We start from the raw sequence: 21789 nt of genomic DNA, 5'->3' as shown, positions 1-21789 counted from the left end.
AATTTGATAAACGAGCGATGTCTTGCAATACGAGTACTGTAGTACGTACGTTATACGCTTTGTCTGCCGAGCGTCACGTGATCACAAGTGAGCCAATGGTTCTTCTCTCTCTCGCTGCGGGATTGTGGGTAATCGTCTCCCATGCTCGGTCTCAGTCGGCGTGCCTCACTCGTATAGTCAACATCCGTGCGAGCGTATACTGTTTACTATGGTGTTGTATTGTGTTGTGACCACGAGTGTGTGCGTAAAGCATTTTTTTTATTTTGAGTCCAAGTGTAGTGACTGTTCTTTAGTAACTGTACTGCAAGTGAAAGTCGTGCTACACAATAACCCTCCTCTCCTCTCTCTCGTCTCCCTCACACTAGCCACGATTACATTTGATTAATAAATTTGACTACTTTATATTAAATAAAAATCAAAAATATATAAAAAGTTATTTTGTATTAATCATTTTTATATGAATACAGTATTTTGGGGTTGTGGAACGAATCATCTGAGTTTCCATTATTTCTTATGGGGAAATTCGCTTTGATATACGAGTGCTTTGGATTACGAACTCGTTTCCGGAACGAATTATGCTCGCAATCCAAGGTTTTACTGTAAATTTATCTAATCTCTACCTCTTCTGTCATCTCAACGCACCTCCATTTTAAAATCCTTTATATTAAGTTCGCTTGCTTGCTTGCTTGCGTGCTTGCGTGCTTGCTTACGACCGTGCAAATCTTTCGGTCGTTTTTTAACCCACTTCCCGTGATCCAATCGAGCTGACATTTTTCACACAGACTCGTTGTGCGTGACAATTAATTTTCGTGAAAAAAATATTTCCAAAATTTTACACTGTTTAGGGAAATGTTTTGTTTATATTTCATTACCAATTGCTTAATGCTGGCAGCCATCTCAAGCCAGAGGACGAGAGGACTCTATCCGCCACGCATATAAAGGATTTAGAGTGAAAAACTTAGTTTTTACGGGTTAATTTTTTATCCATATCCATCTCGTCTCACCACATCTCTGCTTCGTGTCTATATCTTAGCTCTTCTCTTATCCCACTAGGAGTTCATATCTTGAAAAGAGGTGGTGGGGGGGATGGGTTGGCAGGCCAAAAATAAATGATGCTTAGGGTCCCCAATGGGCCAGCACCACCACGGACCGTGAACATCTCGAGACGAACAAATCACTGCCAACACCAGTGCAGAATTCCCCTCCATTTTTAGCTCAGCACCAATGAGAGGCCGATCTTTAAAAAAAACTCGTCCAGAGATTGTCTGCTTAGGGGCCATCCATTTAGTCGGTACGCCAAAAATCTGTCAAAACTTGACCCCTCCCTGTACGCACGCGTACCTTTTACACCCCCTCCCCCCGAATCCTATAGAACGGCAGATATTTAATCCACGCAGAAACGATCAATGATTAATAATATTAACGTGTTTAAGCAAACAGATAGTCCACCGCCGGACTATCTAACTCATTTGAAGGCCAATGTAGACACATTATTATTGGTGCTTCACCGCCCCCCCCCCCCCCGTTTCCTATGCGTATGTAACATTGTCAGAAGATCCCCCATACGCAAGCGTACACATTTGGGTTACCCCCGCTCTCCCCCCTCCATGCGTACGTACTCAATGGATTGAAAATATTGATATGCTGGTGTAACCAAAGTGTAACCTCGCCTGTTATGCAGGAGGTCGTGGGTTCGATCCCGACCCTGACGCCTGCTGCTGTATATTTGTAGTTTGCGTGTCTCTCTCTCCCCGTGGTCGCGTGGATTTTTGTCCGGGTCCTCCGTTGTTTTTCTCTCTCCACATTTAGAATCAACAGCACGCGTTTAGAGCATTTGGCTGCTATAAATGTCCACGTGATAAACCGCTCCGTTGAGCTATCATTTGTGGCCAGGTCGCTTCTGATAAAGAGCTACACGGCACAGTGGGTCCTACCTGGAAAAAATACAAAATATAGTTTAGTAGTTTATTTTCATTTTTTCACTCAGTGACCCTCTTTCGGAGCTCTATACGGGTGGTCGTCAATGCCATTATGCCAGTAGTGTTGCGAGCAACTAATATACACAGGGCTGAAGCTCTGCCTTTTAATTTACCGTTAAACAATGAAGTGTGCCACTCAAATGTGTCTGTTTGTTAGACATCCATTAGCATTGTATTTCAGTTTTTCAGTTTCATTTATTTGGTATAGCCCTGTGAGCCACTCGGCTCTTAAATCGGGTGCAACCGCAACAAACAAAAAACAAAAACATGAACAAGAAAACATCTTAAAGTGACTATGTGACTATGCGCAAACAGAAAAAATTCCAGGATAAAACAGCAAAAAAATATTCCAGAAAAAGCACCGTACACCAACGCTGTGTGCAAAAATCCCAGTGGGATGCAAGTCAAACAACAACAACCACAAGACAACTTAAATTAAAGCCATCAGTCTAACTCTGTACGACAACAAACAAACATGGCCAAACCAAACTTTTCGAAATCACCAAAATAAAGCCATAAAAGCAATGTAACAGTAATCATAGGAACTGTGACCGAAATGTAACAATAAACGACAAACAATGAAGGTACCGACAGTCCCCTACTTACGAACTTCCGACTTGCGAACATTTGCACTTACGAAAACGAACTTCCATATGATATTCATTTTGTCACGTGAACTCGCTTGCAAACCCAACCACGGGAACTATTGATGGTGTTTTCGTTTGCAGTGTTGCATGCAAATGTACAAAATGTATTCTTATTTATGAGTTTAACAATGCTTCCCTTTGTAGAACCGTAACACGTTTCATAACACTTGCCGTATGGGCATTTAAATACATATACATTATTGTGTACCGACTTACGAACGGGCATTAGGAACGTAAACCGTTCGTAAGTTGGTGTGGCACATTAGGAATGAACCACTCTTTTAATTATTTCCTTGTGCAGCAAGGGAGTAAAGTGTGGTTCTGTGAAAGTCCTTATGTGCTGTGCAGTGCATCAATGCACGTGTGTACAGCAGCATGTGATGACTGGGTTGGGCCTGTAAGTGGCTGGCAGGGTTATTGAATAACCGCACTTGTACGCAAGTCACGTGGTTAATGGCGACTCGGTTGCGGATTGCTGTGTGTGACACACGTGCTGTTGCATTTTACAGATTAATCACAACAAATGTCTTCTTGGTTCTTTCGGTAAAGTCACGTGACGGGAAATAATACAGTTATAAAAATAAAACATAATAAAATACAATTCTCACGACGTTTTGGCCACAACGCAAGCAGCCGTCCTCAGGTGAAGAACAGGGCTGTCGGAAAGAATGTTCAGACGCTGTCTTTCTGACAGCCCTGTTCTGCACCTGAGGACGGCTGCTTGCGTTGTTGCCGAAACGTCGTGAGAATTGTATTTTATTATGTTTTATTTTCATTATTGTATTATTTACCGTCTACGTGACTTTACCGAAAGAACCAAGAAGATGAATCCCTGCAGTCACGAAAGCTTTAAATCTAAATTTCACAATAAATGTTTTTGCCCTCGATTTGGAGCCCCTTCCCACGTCCTTCATTTCGAGTGTGCAACATTGGGGTCTGTCTGTATTTTAAAGGCACAGATTTAAAAAAATAAAAATCCTTTGATTCAAGCTGTCATTTTTTCTAAAGGGGGTAATCCCCCCTGAAATATTGCCAGATAGACACATCATACAGGATTATCCACACCTGCCATAGAGTAACAGCCTGAGTGCAGACCGGATTTCATATCACTGTATAGCAACATGCGTTTCCACTACACAAACGTGAGAGGTCTGAGACCTGATCAAAGCTTCATTTCCAAGAGGCTGCTAAGGCTGGCTTGGACGAGGTATTATCAGCGTAAGGCACTATCACTAGACTACAAGTTACACCCATCCATACTAACCCTGTATTATTGTACCGAATATTCATAAAATCCTCTGATAACACAGTACCATGAGGCAGAGGTTGCAAACGGGTTTTGATTCCTTACCCGTACCCGTACCCGGCCGGGTACCCGTTCCTTACCCGTACCCTACCCGAAATGAGTGACAAACGGTTACTCACCAGTGACTCACGGCCTACCCGTACCCGTACCCGGCCGCACCAGGGTCGCAAACGGCTACCGGTACCCAGCCGGGTACGGGTAGCCGGGTATCGGGTAGGGTACGGGTATCGGGTACCCGGTTGCGACCTTTGCCATGAGGACAACATTTGGCGAGATGGATGTTAGCCTGATTACATCCCTCTGCGCGTGCAAACATTTGAAGGCACTCATAAATGCACCACAATTGGCTCGATCAACATTGCAATCCGTTACAGATGTCAAACACTACATACGGAGTCCATACGTATATCCTGTTGTTCATTTTAATCAATGTCTATAAGTTATAGTAATACAGTAACGTAAATTGTTAAATATAGTATAATAGACATGACATGTGTTTTAATAAATTTGTAAATTAATTGGCGGATTAAGTTTCTCCGCACACCGTGCCAGTCAAGAATTTCACGTTGCCATAGAAACACAATAGTCTCATGTTGTCATAGAAACCCAATATTCTTATCCACGTTGTCATGGAAACCCAAGATTCACTCACGTTGTTAGGGAAACCCAATAATCTCACCCACATTGTCATCAAAACCCAATACATGAATATTAATCTCATGTCACAGAAATCCAAAAACTTCACGTCAAAGATACTCAACAATCTGAACCACGTTGTCATAAAAACACCATATTTAATGTTACCATAGCAACCCAAGTTTCTCACCAACGTTGTCAAGGAAACCCAAGAACCCCTCACCCCATCCCCCGCGTTGCCGTGGCAACCCGCCAAAACTCCATCGTCTTGTGACGTCACCAGAGTTCGGTCTCTATGATTGGTCGACACGCACAGCGAGCCGCCTGCTGATTGGCTGATGGGGGGGGTGTCTCCGTCATTTCTTTGAGCAGCAGAAGAACAAGAAGACGACCCTCGGAACGCCTCTGCGAGCCGGGCTGCAGTTCCTTTTAAAAGTATTCCTCCTCTCTTTCAAAGTGTCCGTATCTTTAATAGGCAATAAGCGAGCGGCAAGGTCGGTTTAGTCGTTCAGGCGACGACTTGTGGTCTGTGGGGAAATGTTCATCCGGTGCGGGCATCCTTGAGGCCTGTGACCGCTCCACACAGAGCCTGTTAAGGTCTGGGGCCGTCCATAAATGACGTCACGCACCTAGGGGAGGGGGTGGGGTCAGATATTTGTGACGATGTGTGACGAGGGGGGGGGGGGTTAAAAAATATGACGTCACATAAAAATTGGCAACTTTTAATAAATATAGACACGTTCTACTTACATTTTTATTTAAAGCTCTCGTGACTGCAGGGATTCAAATTAATGGTTCTTTCGCTAAAGAAATGTGACGTCACATCAAAATGTGTAACTTTTAATAAATATAGACAACACGTTCTACTTAATTAAATAGACTTTTTAATAAATGTTTTTTTTTATCCTACAACATCAGAGTGCAGCGCTGCATTAAATACGCACTACAATGACAATAGTTTAAAGCGATTTGAAGCATGTTTTATTTTTGGGGGGCAGGGGGGGCAGAGCTTTGTGACGTCATATTTGAGGGGGGGGGTCTGACTTTTTGTGACGCCGTGCGACGATTGGGGGGGAGGGTCAAAAATCGTTCAAAATCGCGTGACGTCATTTATGGACGGCCCCAAGTACTCATTTGAGGCTGAGTCGACCTAGGGGAAACGCAGGACCCGGCGCGCGCGTGACATCACTAGTTTGTCGTGAGCGGAAATTGAACGGGGGTCGCCGGGGGGTCACGGCGCAGTGGGCTAACCACTGCGCCACCGCTCCTCACGGTACAGACTCACATCGGCCGTGCGTAGTCCACTGCTGGATGAAGGCTTCCCCAAGCAATCCCGCACACAAAAAAGATTTCACCGCTCCGTCTCCTCTTGTGGACAAACCTCTCTTGGGGGGGGGGTTCCGTTCATTGAGCCCTCAGGGTTTTTTTCCTCTCCCCGTTTAGAATCAAACTCGCGCGTTGAAGAGTATTTAGCTGGTGCTATAAATGTCCACGTGATGATGATGATGATTTTAATAGAAATTTAATTTTAATAGAAATTTAATTTATTTTATTTTACCGAAAGAACCAAAGAGTATGATTCCTGCAGTCACGAAAACTTCAAATCTCGATTGATGATAAGCCACTTCGTTGAACTATCATTTGTGGACAGGTCGCATCTGAAAAAAAGCCTTATAGCTCACTGGACCTTGTAAAATAAAAATAAAACTTTTTAATTTCGATTTAAAGCTTTCGTGACTACAGGGATTCATCTTCTTGGTTCTTTCGGTAAAGTCACGTAGAAGGGAAGTAATAAAATAATAAAAATAAAACATAATAAAATAATTCTCACGACGTTTCGGCGACAACACAAGCAGCCGTCCTTAGGTGAAGACCAGGTCGACAGACCTGAGGACGGCTGCTTGTGTTGTGGCCGAAACGTCGTGAGAATTATTTTATTATGTTTTATTTTTATTACTTCCCTTCTACGTGACTTTATCGAAAGAACCAAGAAGAAAAAAACGTTTTTAGTTTTAAAAACGTGTGAAAAGCACGCCGCCTTTGTGCATTGTCCAAAAAAACCATCGGGCACCTTTCTGAAGATGTCCACTTAGTTCATCTTCAAGATGAATATGAGCGATGCTACACTGCCGGCAATCGAACAACGTGTGCTGCCCAAGCCCGCTTAGTTTTCTTACCAGTAAATAACACAGTCATGTAATCATCTCACTGGAAGTTTGTGCATCGCTTCTACATACGTATCTACTACAATTACGTGCATTTCAAGAATGTGCGTTTCATAGGCAACGTTTTTCCCTTAAAATAAAAAAAAACACATGGTTGACAATTCTGTTGATTCTCTCTTCAACACACCGGTGGGCTAAAGAAGTGAATTATTTTGTCCTTTAAAAAAAGTGACACATTTTTTACTGTTTGGCCGTGTCGGTGGTGGAGGGTTTACGACACATTTATAAATAACACGATCTGACCCAAATCCTATATTATGAATAGTATTGGTCACGAAAGCCTACGTGTTAAAATGCACACAGCCTAATCATGACCAGTGCATTACAGAACAACAGTGCATGCTCAGATCACTGGTGGTTATCTTTTAAACACTCAAAAGTTTAGCTGCAAAAGGTCATTCATCGTCAATTATTAATACCCACATAGCTCATCCTCGCAGCGGATTTTGGTTAGCCATCGAACAAAGACGGTCACTGCATCGCACGCTTTCAGATGTGTTTCTGTGGCCGTCTGGAACGCTCTTCTGATATTAGGAAGCCACTGGAGCCTATGCTCTTTAATTTGTATTGAAAACTCGTTTTTTTTACTTCTTTCTGCGTTTCGTTTGTTGTCTTTCCCCCGCACCTCCGATTAGCACGCTTGACTACTTATGGTGCGAAAGAAGTTCAACATGCGTAATAATTTCGTGACAAAACGCGAGATTTGCAAGTGCAATTTAAAGCAATATTGACCATCTGTGACGGGGTCGTAGGTTATATATTCATCAAGTGTAGTTTTTTTCACGTCCAACTTGCACAATCGAATGAAGCCTTTTAATCTGTAATTGCCATCACCGTTACAGCTCGTTTATGGCGATTACAATTCAGCGGTGGGTTAACAAAAGCGCGATTACATGCTACATGCCAAGCTAGTTCATGTCCAGCGACAAGCAAGCTGGGCTTGATTCCAATTCCGCAGCATGACCTTGCGTTGAAGTGGTGCAAACACAACCTTAGCGAGGAGAGGAACGACCCGGTCGTTGTTAAACAAACTTTAAACATAATGTTGCACGCTGAACAGCGCTAGCACGCGATGCAGTCTGCCTGTATCTGCCGAAACATTCTGCTCATGTTCTCACCCCACTATGGAAAGGCCGCGATAACCCAATCTATTCTCTTTGGTTCTTTCGGTAAAGTCACGTAGATGAAAATAAAATGAAAATATCTAAATTCAATCACACAAGCTTCTGTCATCATGTGGAACAGCCACAGCAAAATTACTGTAGTGAATAGTGAATAATTTGGCTGTAACGGTTCCACCTGATGACGGAAGCTTGTGTTGCCTCCGAAACGTCGTGATTTAATTTAGTTATTTTCATTTTATCATTTTTATTTTTCATCTACGTGACTTTACCGAAAGAACCAAAGAGTATGGATCCTTGCAGTCACGAAAACTTCAAATCTAGAATTAACCCAATTTATTAATTGTATATTATTTAAATATTTTATTATGCAAGCAGCCGTCCTCAGGTGAAGAACAGGTCTGTCGGAAAGACAGTGTCTGAATTTCATTCAATCTCATTCAAACTCTGTCTTTCCGACAGACCTGTTCTTCACCTGAGGACGGCTGCTTGCGTTGTGGCCGAAACGTCGTGAGAATTATTTTATGTTTCATTTTTATTATTTTATTATTTCCCTTCTACGTGACTTTACCGAAAGAACAAAGAAGATGAATCCTTGCAGTCACGAAAACTTCAAATCTAGAATTAACCCAATGTATTAATTGTATTTCGGCACACGCGTTACGTCATAGGTGAACCTGTGTGTTGTAGCGCCTTCAGTGGCCGCAGTCCAGCCCCCAAGTGTTTGCCGCTTCACTGAGCTGAAGCATCATTCGTCCAGTCACTGGATTCAGTTCATCCCGTTACAGAGTGATTCACGCGGCACACAGACGCGCGTTTGTTATTTTATGGCCGCGGGCTTGTGGGTGTTCGCCAAACCGGCAAACTTTGAAAAGAAACCGCCACTGCTGTTAAACATTATCCCGGAATTGCATTTCATTTGACTCTAATGACAAACGAGAAGGGGAGAGGGGAGGGGTTAAAGCTTCATCATGGGGGGGGGGGGGGCATCCCCCTCGAGTCACTCAACGCCACGAGGCCGTTTGTTTTCCCGTGTCGCATTGACCTCCGAACCCGCTGTGATAGCATCCTCTTTCGCTGTAGAGCAGAGAGCGGGGACAAGAAGTGGAGCACCCGGCCCGTGACCACCGGTGCCTGAGTGAGGTGCACGGCAGACGGCACGGAGAGCGAGCGAGCGGGCGAGCGAGCGAGCGAGCAACATGCTGGCCAAAGAGAAGATCGTCATCGGCATTAGTGGGTGAGTGTCTTGAGCGTGCACCGCTTTGATGCAGATTATCACTGAATAGCAATCATAATGATTCCCGTAATCCGGTAAATTATTTATCCAGGAACGACTCGCCGGGCCTCAAGATGTTCTGTTCATTTGAGTCGTGCACTGGGCTGGTTTGAGAAATCGGTTCACTTGGGCTTTGTCATTGATTATGTATTAACACAGTTGCTGAGCGCAGGTCAAGGGGTCAGCGACGATTGCACACACCGTGCACACAAGAGACGTTAACACTCAAACAGGGCTACAATTGCACTCAAAAGTTCACAAACCAACTTGCTTATACAACGGTTGTACTGTAGGTACTGTATGTTGAACTTCTTTTGCACCGTACGTAGCCAGTCATGCTAATCGGGGGTGCTGTGTTTTTCTACAAATGTGTTTTGGAGTTGTACCGCGCATTATTTGGCATGTTATGGTGGCGAGATGTTAACTACCTCGCCTGGTATGCAAGAGGTCCTGGGTTCGATCCCGACCCTGACATTTGTATATTTGGAGTTTGCACAGTCTCCCTGTGGTCGCGTGGATTTTTCTCCGGCTCCTCCGTTTTTTTTCCCTCCACATTTAGAAACATGCGTTTAAAGTGTTTGGCTGCTATACATTTCCACACGATGAGCCACTTCGTTAAACTATCATTCGTGGCCCAGGTCGCTTCTGAAGAAGAGCGATATAACTCAGTGGTCTCGTAAAATAACAATAGCTGAATAATTTAGTTTCATTCTAGATTTGAGGCTTTCGTGACTGCAAGGATTCATACTCTTTGTTTTTTTTCGGTTAAAGTCACGTAGGTAAAAAAAAACATTTTATCACGACGTTTCGGGCGCAACACAACACAAACGTCCGTCATCAGGTGGGAAAGCATGACCTACTGCTCCAGTCTGCATCAGCAGTAGGCAAGGCCTACTGCTCCAGTCTGCATCAGCAGTAGGCAAGGCCTACTGCTCCAGTCTGCATCAGCAGTAGGCAAGGCCTACTGCTCCAGTCTGCATCAGCAGTAGGCAAGGCCTACTGCTCCAGTCTGCATCAGCAGTAGGCAAGGCCTACTGCTACAGTCTGCATCAGCAGTAGGCAAGGCCTACTGCTACAGTCTGCATCAGCAGTAGGCAAGGCCTACTGCTCCAGTCTGCATCAGCAGTAGGCAAGGCCTACTGCTCCAGTCTGCATCAGCAGTAGGCAAGGCCTACTGCTCCAGTCTGCATCAGCAGTAGGCAAGGCCTACTGCTCCAGTCTGCATCAGCAGTAGGCAAGGCCTACTGCTCCAGTCTGCATCAGCAGTAGGCAAGGCCTACTGCTACAGTCTGCATCAGCAGTAGGCAAGGCCTACTGCTCCAGTCTGCATCAGCAGTAGGCAAGGCCTACTGCTCCAGTCTGCATCAGCAGTAGACAAGGCCTACTGCTCCAGTCTGCATCAGCAGTAGGCAAGGCCTACTGCTACAGTCTGCATCAGCAGTAGGCAAGGCCTACTGCTCCAGTCTGCATCAGCAGTAGGCAAGGCCTACTGCTCCAGTCTGCATCAGCAGTAGGCAAGGCCTACTGCTCCAGTCTGCATCAGCAGTAGGCAAGGCCTACTGCTACAGTCTGCATCAGCAGTAGGCAAGGCCTACTGCTCCAGTCTGCATCAGCAGTAGGCAAGGCCTACTGCTCCAGTCTGCATCAGCAGTAGGCAAGGCCTACTGCTCCAGTCTGCATCAGCAGTAGGCAAGGCCTACTGCTCCAGTCTGCATCAGCAGTAGGCAAGGCCTACTGCTACAGTCTGCATCAGCAGTAGGCAAGGCCTACTGCTCCAGTCTGCATCAGCAGTAGGCAAGGCCTACTGCTCCAGTCTGCATCAGCAGTAGGCAAGGCCTACTGCTACAGTCTGCATCAGCAGTAGGCAAGGCCTACTGCTCCAGTCTGCATCAGCAGTAGGCAAGGCCTACTGCTCCAGTCTGCATCAGCAGTAGGCAAGGCCTACTGCTACAGTCTGCATCAGCAGTAGGCAAGGCCTACTGCTCCAGTCTGCATCAGCAGTAGGCAAGGCCTACTGCTCCAGTCTGCATCAGCAGTAGGCAAGGCCTACTGCTACAGTCTGCATCAGCAGTAGGCAAGGCCTACTGCTCCAGTCTGCATCAGCAGTAGGCAAGGCCTACTGCTACAGTCTGCATCAGCAGTAGGCAAGGCCTACTGCTCCAGTCTGCATCAGCAGTAGGCAAGGCCTACTGCTACAGTCTGCATCAGCAGTAGGCAAGGCCTACTGCTACAGTCTGCATCAGCAGTAGGCAAGGCCTACTGCTACAGTCTGCATCAGCAGTAGGCAAGGCCTACTGCTACAGTCTGCATCAGCAGTAGGCAAGGCCTACTGCTACAGTCTGCATCAGCAGTAGGCAAGGCCTACTGCTACAGTCTGCATCAGCAGTAGGCCACGCTTTCCCACCTGGTGTTGCGCCCGAAACGTCGTGATTTAATTGAGTTGTTTTCATTTATTTCATCTTGTTACCTACGTGACTTTACCGAAAAAACCAACGAGTCATTTAGTTTAGTCGATATTTTTTTGCTGTGCCGCCATCTCCTGGCGAGCCAGGCTATGTCACTTCGACTCACGCGCGCGGGGAGTTTCGCAACATCTGTGCGGTGATCCAGCAACCCTCGCTGCTGCCTCCACAGTGCTGGATTCCAGGCGTGCGCCACCACCACCACTACCCATTCATTCGCAAATTGATGTCGCCAGGAGACACGGGCCTCTCAAACGTAGCCAACATTGACACAGAGCGCGATCTCTCCCAGTGTGACCAACGCAGGTAAAACCTCCTTAAGCCTCCGACTTCAAAAGGCACTCCCCAACTGCAAAGTCATCCACCAAGATGACTTCTTCAAGGCGAGTACAAAGCAACGTACAGAGCAACGTACAAAATTAAACGGTTGAATTCGTGGCGCCTGTTCCAACGGGAAAGGTGGAGCTATCGGGACCGAGGGATATATGTCAGAGAGGAGTTGGGCAACAGATTTACGAAAGAAGATTGGAATAAACGGTGGAAGTTGTGGGGAGATGTAAATTTTAAAGCCGTGCAAAGGCCCTCACACGTTTACATTGAAATACACGGGTGGTGGGTGGCTGGGGTAGCACTGAGCCACCATGGCCATGATCCTGGTTCGGTCATCGTGTAATTAACCGTTTCCCGTTCCAAGGATGACCGCAAGTGGCAGGGTGGGTGTCCCGTTCACCGCTGAATCTCGGAACACGCAAGCGGTGCAGACATATACTCACCGCAGAGAACTGTAGCTACACGACCGCGCTCTATGATAGCTGGCGCCAAACTGTGCCACCGCACGCACTGCCGCGTGGCCTTGTGGAAGCATCGGTACCGAGAAAGTTGTTTTATTTTAGTGTTGCTTCCAGACATACACGTGCATCATCGGATCGGGAAAGGGTTGAACCGGGTTCTCAGTTGAAGTGAGTTGATGGTTGGTGGTCTCGGCCCGGTAACTAACGATTGCAGGTACAAAAACATCGAATTCCATTTTATCTTCCAACAATTTATCAACAAATTCCAGATTCAAATTAAGAGATTATATTTTTGTGTCTTCTTGGTTCTTTCGGTAAAGTCACGAAATAATAAAATAATAAAAATAAAACATAATAAAATATTTTATTATGTTTAATTTGTATTACTTTATTATTTCCCTTCTACGTGACTTTACCGAAGGAACCAAGAAGATGAATCCCTGCAGTCACGAAAGCTTTACATCGAAATATATTTTGTTGCTTTCACTGTCATGTGGAGAACATCTCTGCAGCAGAGCACGCACATGGGAATAGCGAAACATGGCCACAGTCTAATGAAGAGCGCACTGGACTTGCGATCCAGAGGTCCGCGGTTCAATTCGACATCCTGGTGCGGCAGTTGAAACATTGGGACAAGTTTCTAAAATCTTCCCCCCCCTCTGCTGATATCTACGTGGTGGTGTGAATTAGTTTCCCGACAGTTATAGTCCATGGACAGGTTTAGTTTAATAGGTGAAGTGTTGTCACTCCTGCCCCTCACACCATTGGAACCTCATTTGCCAGTAAAAAATATGATAATTGTTTTTTTACCCTTCTATCTGGCAACAAAACTGACACCTTTTTTACAAGGAGTCATGTTTGCATGGACGACAATACCTGCAGTCATAATGCAAACAAAAAACACAACTCTGATAATGTATGCACTGTCCTTGAAGTTGATTGGTCCACACCCGAGACAGCTTTCCTTAGAGCCTAGTCTCACATGGGTTGCACCAGATGATGCATTATGGCTGCAGGTATTGTGGTCTATGCAAACATGACTCCTTGTAAAAAAAGGTGTCAGTTTTGTTGCCAGATAGAAGGGTAAAAAAACAATTACTACTCCTGCCCCTTTGAAGACAACTGACCGTTGTTGAAGAGTAGAGGCCACACATTACCACCTTGAGCTCCCTCGAATGGACGTCCTTCTGCCAGAAGTGGTTGTGAGCAAACAATTGCAGGGCCGCAAGTTTTCCCCAGAGGTCGCAACCGGGTACCTGATACCCGTACCCTACCCGTACCCTACCCGATACCCGGCTACCCGTACCCGGCCAGGTACGGGTACGGGTAGCCGTTTGCGACCCTGGTGCGGCCGGGTACAGGTACGGGTAAAGAATCAAAATCCGTTTGCGACCTCTGCTTTTCTCCCAACCTTTTAACTAATTGCACGACTTAATTTTGGCATTGTGTTCTAAATGGTCAAATGCCAGGTTAATTGTGAATTTTACTCTTTTTCAGCCTCCAGAAGAAGTCGTGGTGGATTCAAATGGCTTCTACCAGTATGACGGTACGAACCGATTTGCTATCCACCTTTAAGATGTATTATTCGCCACAATGTTGAACTTCTTTTGCCCCATACGTAGCCAACCGTGATAATCGGAGGTGTACGGGAAGGACAATAACAAACACACATTTTTGCGTCTTATGTTGGTTGTCGTCACTGCGTACATCTATGTGTGGGGCACCACGCTGGCAAGATGTGAACTACCTCGCCTGGTATACAGGAGGTCGTGAGTTCTACCCCGACCTTGACGCCTGCTGCTGTATACTTGGAGTTGGCGTGTCTCTCTCTCATCATCACGGTGGCTAGGAGATGTTAACTACCTCGCCTGGTATGCAGGAGGTCGTGAGTTCTACCCCGACCTTGACGCCTGCTGTATACTTGGAGTTGGCGTGTCTCTCTCTCATCATCACGGTGGCTAGGAGATGTTTACTACCTCGCCTGGTGTGCAGGAGGTCGTGAGTTCTACCCCGACCTTGACGCCTGCTGTATATTTGGAGTTGGCGTGTCTCTCTCTCATCATCACGGTGGCTAGGAGAGGTTAACTACCTCGCCTGGTATACAGGAGGTCGTGAGTTCTACCCCGACCTTGACGCCTGCTGTATACTTGGAGTTGGCGTGTCTCTCTCTCATCATCACGGTGGCTAGGAGATGTTTACTACCTCGCCTGGTGTGCAGGAGGTCGTGAGTTCTACCCCGACCTTGACGCCTGCTGTATATTTGGAGTTTGCGTGTCTCTCTCTCATCATCACGGTGGCTAAGAGATGTTAACTACCTCGCCTGGTATGCAGGAGGTCGTGAGTTCTACCCCGACCTTGACGCCTGCTGCTGTATATTTGGAGTTTGCGTGTCTCTCTCTCTCTCCCCGTGGTCGCCTGGATTTTGCTCCGGGTCCTCCGGTTTTTCCCTCCACATTTAGAATGAACGTGCGTTCATAGAATTTGGCTGCTATAAATGTCTACACGATAAGCCACTTTGTTGAGCTATCATTTGTGGCCTGGTCGCTTCCTGAATAAGAGCTGCGTAGCTCAGTGGGCCTTTGCCTGGTAAAATAAAAAAAGTAGTTTTTAGTTTTTGCCGTTGCCGAGTGTGCTCGCGCATGACTTTTTATTTCACTCCAGTCATCACCGCCTTGAACATGGACGCGATGATGAACGTTGTGAACGCGTGGATCAAAGACCCCTCTGGATTCAAGGGATTGTCTTCTGAGTCCCACATCGCCAGTCAGCCCCTGCACTACGATCCCGACGCTCCTCACATCCTGATCATCGAGGGCTTTCTCATGTACACCTACAGGTGAGTGAACGTGTACAGGTGTGTCATCGTGTACACCTACAGGTGAGTGAACGTGTACAGGTGTGTCATCATGTACACCTGCAGGTGAGTGAACGCCTCCCCTTGCTTAACGTGTACAGGTGTTCATCTTTTTGGTTCTTTCGGTATTTTCCTTCTACGTGACTTTTGTTATGTAGGCTAGGCGTAGTCACAAACCGCACCTCTCCATAATAAAGGCTCAGTCTGTTGTTATGCAGTCTATTCATAGTCTCAAGCCGCACCTTACAATATTAATAAAAAGTGTGCCGTTCCTGGCCCTTCCCCCTCCCCACTCAACCATTATATATACGGAGTGGTATCTCTTGTAATCTCTCATTTACTTGATGCAGCTGTCGGGCTGTGACGGTTCCACCTGAAGACGGAAGCTTGTGTTGCCTCCGAAACGTCGTGATTTTTATTTTATTTTACTTTTATTAATTTTAATGTTTTACCTACGTGACTTTACCGAAAAAACCGTAAGAATATGAATAAAAACCAAGAAGATGAATCCCTGCAGTCACGAAAGCTTTAAATCGAAAGTGTACAGGTGTGTCATCATGTACACCTACAGGTGAGTGAACGTGTACAGGTGTGTCATCGTGTACACCTACAGGTGAATGAACGTGTACAGGTGTGTCATCATGTACACCTACAGGTGAGTGAACGTGTACAGGTGTGTCATCATGTACACCTACAGGTGAGTGAAAGTGTACAGATGTGTCATCATGTACACTTACAGGTGAGTGAAAGTGTACAGGTGTGTCTTGGCCCACCCCGGATTAGACTCGGTTCTGTCGCGAGTGTCCTGCAGAGGCTCATCCCGACGATGACGACGACGACGACGACGACGACGACGCGCCGTGACCGCGAGCCAACGGCTTTGACCCTGGAAGCATGTCGAAGGGGGGGGGGGGGGTAGCGATGAAGAGTCCACCACCTACTCGAACTGTGTGGCTCTTCGAGTTGCGGTATTCACAAGCTGTGTGACGTCACCACGCCCGCTCCTGTCCCACCTCGCGACTGATGCCAGCGGTGTTGTCTCCGTAGGCCGCTTTTAAACGTGTTCGACTTCCGATATTTGCTGACCGTTCCGTTCGACGAAGCCAAGAGGAGACGCAGGTGAGATTGAATTCGGTAGCGACGACAGCGCTAATTATTCTTGAACCGGCCCATCAGCCTTACAAAGGTCTATAAACTGAGCGCCGCTTAGCGGAGCGACTGGCTCCTTCCATGAGAATGTAGAATCTGCACCGCTGGCTCAGGTGAAGCGGCGGGGTGTGAGCACCCACCCCATTGCTCATGTGACCAAAGAGATTTGTTTGACGTAATCCTGGAGATGGTAAAACCCTCGCTTGCTTAGTGAACAACAGATGCGCAACACGGACTGTTTAAATTAGTTGAATGTATAGTAATAGGTTTTTAGCCTTTCAACTGGTACAAAACTGACATCTTTATACAAGGCATCATGTTTGCAATAACCACAACACAAGAAGTCAAAATGCAAACAAAAATAAACAACTTTGATGATGATAATGATATGCACTGTCCATGAAGTTGATTGGTCCACACCCGAGACAGCTTTTCTTAGAGCCTAGTCTTCCTTGGTGTTGGACCAGATGACGCCAAAAGGCGTACAACTCAAAGACAGCGCACTATCAGAGTATTGAGAGCTCGGGGTTAAGCATTTACACTATGAGACCTCCTTTACCAGTGGCAAAATATAGTAATAGGTTTTTGCCCTTTCAACTGGTACAAAACTGACACCTTTATACAAGGCATCTTGTTTGCAATAACCACAACACAAGCAGTCAAAATGCAAACAAAAAGAAACAACTCTGATGATGATAATGATACACAAGGCATCTTGTTTGCAATAGCCACAACACAAGCAGTCAAAATGCAAACAAAAAGAAACAACTCTGATGATGATAATGATATGCACTGTCCTTGAAGTTGATTGGTCCACACCCGAGACAGCTATTCTTACAGCCTAGTCTCCATTGGTGTTGGACCAGATGACGCCAAAAGGCGTATAAAGGTGTCAGTTTTGTACCAGTTGAAAGGGTAAAAACCTATTACTATATTTTGCCACTGGTAAAGGAGGTTTCATAGTGTGAGTTGAATGTATGTTGAACTTATATCGCACCGTACGTAGCCATCCGTGCTAATCGGAGGGAAATGCCATACGTGTAATGTAAAGGTGCTGCCCTGTAATTGTTTGCTCATGGCACTGCTGGCGACAGGGCCTCCACTAGAGGTAGCTCTCGAGAGAGGGAACTTTGGCCTACTCTTTCACGTTGCCTAACCGCCTCGAAAGAGATCGGAGTGCCCACGCTTTAATGCCATCGCAGGCGTCCTGCCGATCAAATAACCGTGGCCACTGGTAAAGGAGGTCTCATAGTGTAAATGCCTGCCCCGAGCTCTCAATACTCTGATAGTGCGCTGTCTTTGAGTTGTACGCCTTTTGGCATCATCTGGTCCAACACCAATGGAGACTAGGCTCTAAGGAAAGCTGTCTCGGGTGTAGATCAATCAACTTCAAGGACAGTGCATATCATTACCATTATCAGAGTTGTTTCTTTTTGTTTGCATTTTGACTGCTTGTGTTGTGGTTATTGCAAACGTATGATGCCTTGTATAAAGGTGTCAGTTTTGTACCAGTTTAAAGGGTAAAAACCTACTGCTAAACCGTGGTGTAGTCATTTATGCAGCTCGTTTGGATAGAGGCCGGCTGAATTTAAGAAAAATCACGTCCGTGGTTTCAAACGGCTGCGTGCAGTGGGATCTAACTGGCGACCGGTGTATGCGGAACGTCTTTCGCACCGCACGTAGCCAACCGTGATAATTGGAGGCGCGGGGGAAGAGCATTGCACCGAGGCATCATCCTCGCTCGCATCGGCTCGCCAGGTGATTGCGTGTGTGCGCGGTGTCCCCTTCGATTTTCCCCGGTCCCCAGCACCAGGGTGTACTGCCCCGCGGATCCTCCCGGCTACTTCGAGGGCCACGTTTGGCCGATGCACCTCGAGCACAAGGAAGAGATCCGCAGCCTCGGTGTGCACGTCGGTAAGGGCCCCCTAGCGGTGTGAAAGTTTCATTGACCGAGAGGTGGCCTAGTGGCCCACAGATCGGAGGGTTGAGCCAGCGCCGCTGAGATCCTGGGTTCAAATCAAGGCAGCCGCTGCCTTGTGATACATGCGCTCGGCCTGTTCTCCTGTAATCCGGTAGTCGTTGCGTTCCTGAAGAAAAGCGCGTGATGGGAAAAATCGCGTTACAATGCTTAACATATAATGTGGGGGTAAAGCACAGTCCGCGATAACACGTGGGATGCTTACGCAGGCTGTACAAAGACCTGAGGCGCGTGGGTAGAATCTAGAAGCATCCAGCAGCATCCCAATGCCTTGCGATGACGATGCTACTCCGAGGCAGCCGTACGATCGCTTATTCCTACTCACGCGACCTAGTTCTGTCCACTCAATCGCGTTATATCCACTTCGCGTGATGAAAACACGAGTTGTTGGAGAACAGAGCGTACATAGATATATCCAATAATAATTATTGCCTATCTTCTTGGTTCTTTCGGTAAAGTCACGTAGAAGGGAAATAAAAAAATAAAAACATAATAAAATACAATTCTCACGACGTTTTGGCCACAACGCAAGCAACCGTCCTCAAGTAAAGAACAGGTCTGTCGGAAAGACAGCGTCTGAATGAACAAACAGCGTCTGAATGGCGCTGTCTTTCCGACAGCCCTGTTCTTCACCTGAGGACGGCTGCTTGCGTTGTGGCCGAAACGTCGTGAAAATTGTATTTTATTATGTTTAATTTTTATTATTTTATTATTTCCCTTCTACGTGACTTTACCGAAAGAACCAAGAAGATGAATCCCTGCAGTCACGAAAGCTTTAAATCGAAATCATTGCTTATTAACCCAGGTAAAGCTGAGTCCGATGGCTCTCGTTCAGGCGGGTCCTGTGTTGGGGTGTTTGGCCAACGCCAGGTGCATTACATTTGATTTGAAGCTTTCGTGACTGCAGGGATTCATCTTCTTGGTTCTTTCGGTAAAGTCACGTAGAAGGGAAATAATAAAATAATAAAAATAAAACATCATAAAATAATTCTCACGACGTTTCGGCCACAACGCAAGCGGGACGGAATTATTATTATTTCCCTTCTAAGTGACTTTACCGAAAGAACCAAGAAGACCAGGTGCATTGTTCACTTTTAGCTTCGGGAGGAAAATGGAAAACCCGGAGAAAACTCGTGCCGAACAGGGGGAGAAGATGCCAAATCCCACGTGGATAGGTGCCCGTGTCAGTAATCGAACTCGGGTCCTTTGGGCTGTGAGGCCAAGGTGTTTCCACGTCGCCACATGGTTAAGCCGGGTTTTTAAGTGCGGTGAGTTGATGGGCTCAGGCCAATTCATCAATGACCGCACAATAAGACGTCACATTTTGTTCTGTACTGAATGTCGCTCGATTCCAGCGAGCGGATCACAATCGGAACGTTGCCTGTTAAAATCCCGGTCGTGGTTTGACCGAGCCCATCATCCCTCTGGGGATCCTGAAGTGAGTACTACTTTGTGAGGAAGCTAACAGTAGTTTTTTTTTTAACCAATCTTATCATAAAAAACTTCTCTCAAGGGGTCTACCCTGGCTCCTCCCACCTCAACCAGTATATATATACAAGGTCGGGTCTCTTGGAATTTCTCATTACTTGATACAGCAATCGTGCTGTGATGGTTCCACCTGAAGACGGAAGCTTGTGTTGCCTCCGAAACGTCGTGATTTATTATTTTATTTCTATTATTTTTATTATTTATCTTTTATTATTTATTTTTTACCTACGTGACTTTACCGAAAAAACCTAAGCGTACTAACAGTAGTTTTCCTATGGATAGACTCACCCCTGCCACCACTGGGTCAGGGCTACGAACAGGAGGTGAACACCACCTCCAACTTTAATTCTAGATTTGAAGCTTTCGTGACTGCAAGGATTCATATTCTTAGGTTTTTTCGGTAAAGTCACGTAGGTAAAACATTAAAATTAATAAAAGTAAAATAAAATAAAAATCACCTCCAACGCTCATATGAACAGGAGACCGCTTTGGCTTTGAATCTCAGACGGGTGGCATTGGCTTTGAATCTCAGACGGGTGGCATTGCTGTACCATTGGGGTTCCTGTGCCCCCACAGAACCTTGCCTGGACGGGACGAGTCACCCGGACGAACTGTTCCGGCTGGCGTACGACGACATCAGTGCCAAGGTCCGGCGATTGTCGTCCGGCTTGTAACGGCTTCCGTTGGACTAAACTAAACACTGCACTGTTTGTGTTGTCAGGTGGGGCCCACTGAGCTGTATAGCTGTATACTCTTAGGTTTTTTCGGTAAAGTCACGTAGATAAAAAATAAAATTAAAATTAATAAAAGTAAAATAAAAACCACGTCTTTTCGGAGGCAACACAAGCTTCCGTCTTCAGGTGGAAGCCTTCACAGCACGATTGCTGTATCAAGTAAGATGGAACCGTCACAGCACGGTAGCTGTATCTTACTTGATACAGCAATCGTGCTGTGACAGTTCCACCTGAAGACGGAAGCTTGTGTTGCCTCCGAAACATCGTAATTTTTTTATTTTATTTTTATTTTACTTTTATTAATTTTAATTTTATTTTTTACCTACGTGACTTTACCGAAGAAACCTAAGAGTACGAATCCTTGCAGTCACGAAAGCTTCAAATCTAGAACTGTATAGCTCTTTTTGAGAGCTGTATTCGCCTCTGAAGCCATCCGCTGGATTCATAACAATCCACCCAAACACGGTGGGCACACTCTCCCATCGGCATGATGGTATTGTTACAACTTTTTAAACTATAACTAAACTATACACTTTTTATCTTACCAGCTAAGGCCCACTGAGCAGTGTAGCTCTTCATTTTAAAGATTGGCGTTTGCCCCTAAAGCCATTCTGCTGGATTTCTAACTAAGACGTCAACTTATATTTCGATTTAAAGCTTTCGTGACTGCAGGGATTCATCTTCTTGGTTCTTTCGGTAAAGTCACGTAGAAGGGAAATAATAAAATAATAAAAATAAAACATAATAAAATAATTCTCACGACGTTTCGGCCACAACGCAAGCAGCCGTCCTCAGGTGAAGAACAGGTCTGTCGGGAAGACAGACGTCGTGAGAATTATTTTATTATGTTTTATTTTTATTATTTTATTATTTCCCTTCTACGTGACTTTACCGAAATAACCAAGAAGACGTCAACTTATGATTACTACCCAATTCATAGATGCTGCCACGGTTATGTGCAGCTCATTTCCATCTCCTGGCGCAGCAGTTGAAACAATACGTTTTTTTGTTATTCCACCCCCCCCCCCCTTCTGTCCACACCTTCGCTCAGCACGGTTGGCTACGTACGGTGCGAAAGAAGTTCAAAGTACGTACATCGATTGTTGTCCTTCCCCCACACTTCCGCTTACCACGATTTGGCTA

At 45.8% G+C, this 21789-nt stretch overlaps 1 protein-coding gene across 2 annotated transcripts; it reads left to right on the top strand.

Annotated features, from left to right (window-relative positions):
- The first annotated feature begins 4727 nt into the window (after positions 1 to 4727).
- On the top strand, positions 4728 to 20727 carry LOC133356579 (nicotinamide riboside kinase 1-like). 2 transcript variants are annotated; one of them, XM_061574168.1, is made up of 8 exons: positions 4728 to 5003; positions 8998 to 9151; positions 11945 to 12035; positions 13941 to 13989; positions 15105 to 15279; positions 16345 to 16416; positions 18254 to 18360; positions 20489 to 20727. In XM_061574168.1, exons 2-8 carry the CDS (start codon positions 9114 to 9116, stop codon positions 20584 to 20586), a joined length of 630 nt encoding a protein of 209 aa, XP_061430152.1. In that variant the 5' UTR covers positions 4728 to 5003; positions 8998 to 9113; the 3' UTR covers positions 20587 to 20727. The 2 variants fall into 2 exon arrangements, with proteins under 2 accessions (XP_061430152.1, XP_061430153.1); XM_061574169.1 differs by lacking the exon at positions 4728 to 5003 and having other exon boundaries at positions 9081 to 9151; positions 11945 to 12365.
- Positions 20728 to 21789: the final 1062 nt, after the last annotated feature.

The sequence above is a fragment of the Lethenteron reissneri genome, chromosome 54 (genome assembly GCF_015708825.2).
Source record: "Lethenteron reissneri isolate LAM-NWPU_2019-01 chromosome 54, ASM1570882v1, whole genome shotgun sequence".
Taxonomy (NCBI): domain Eukaryota; kingdom Metazoa; phylum Chordata; class Hyperoartia; order Petromyzontiformes; family Petromyzontidae; genus Lethenteron; species Lethenteron reissneri.
This window is presented reverse-complemented; position numbering and strand designations above follow the sequence as displayed.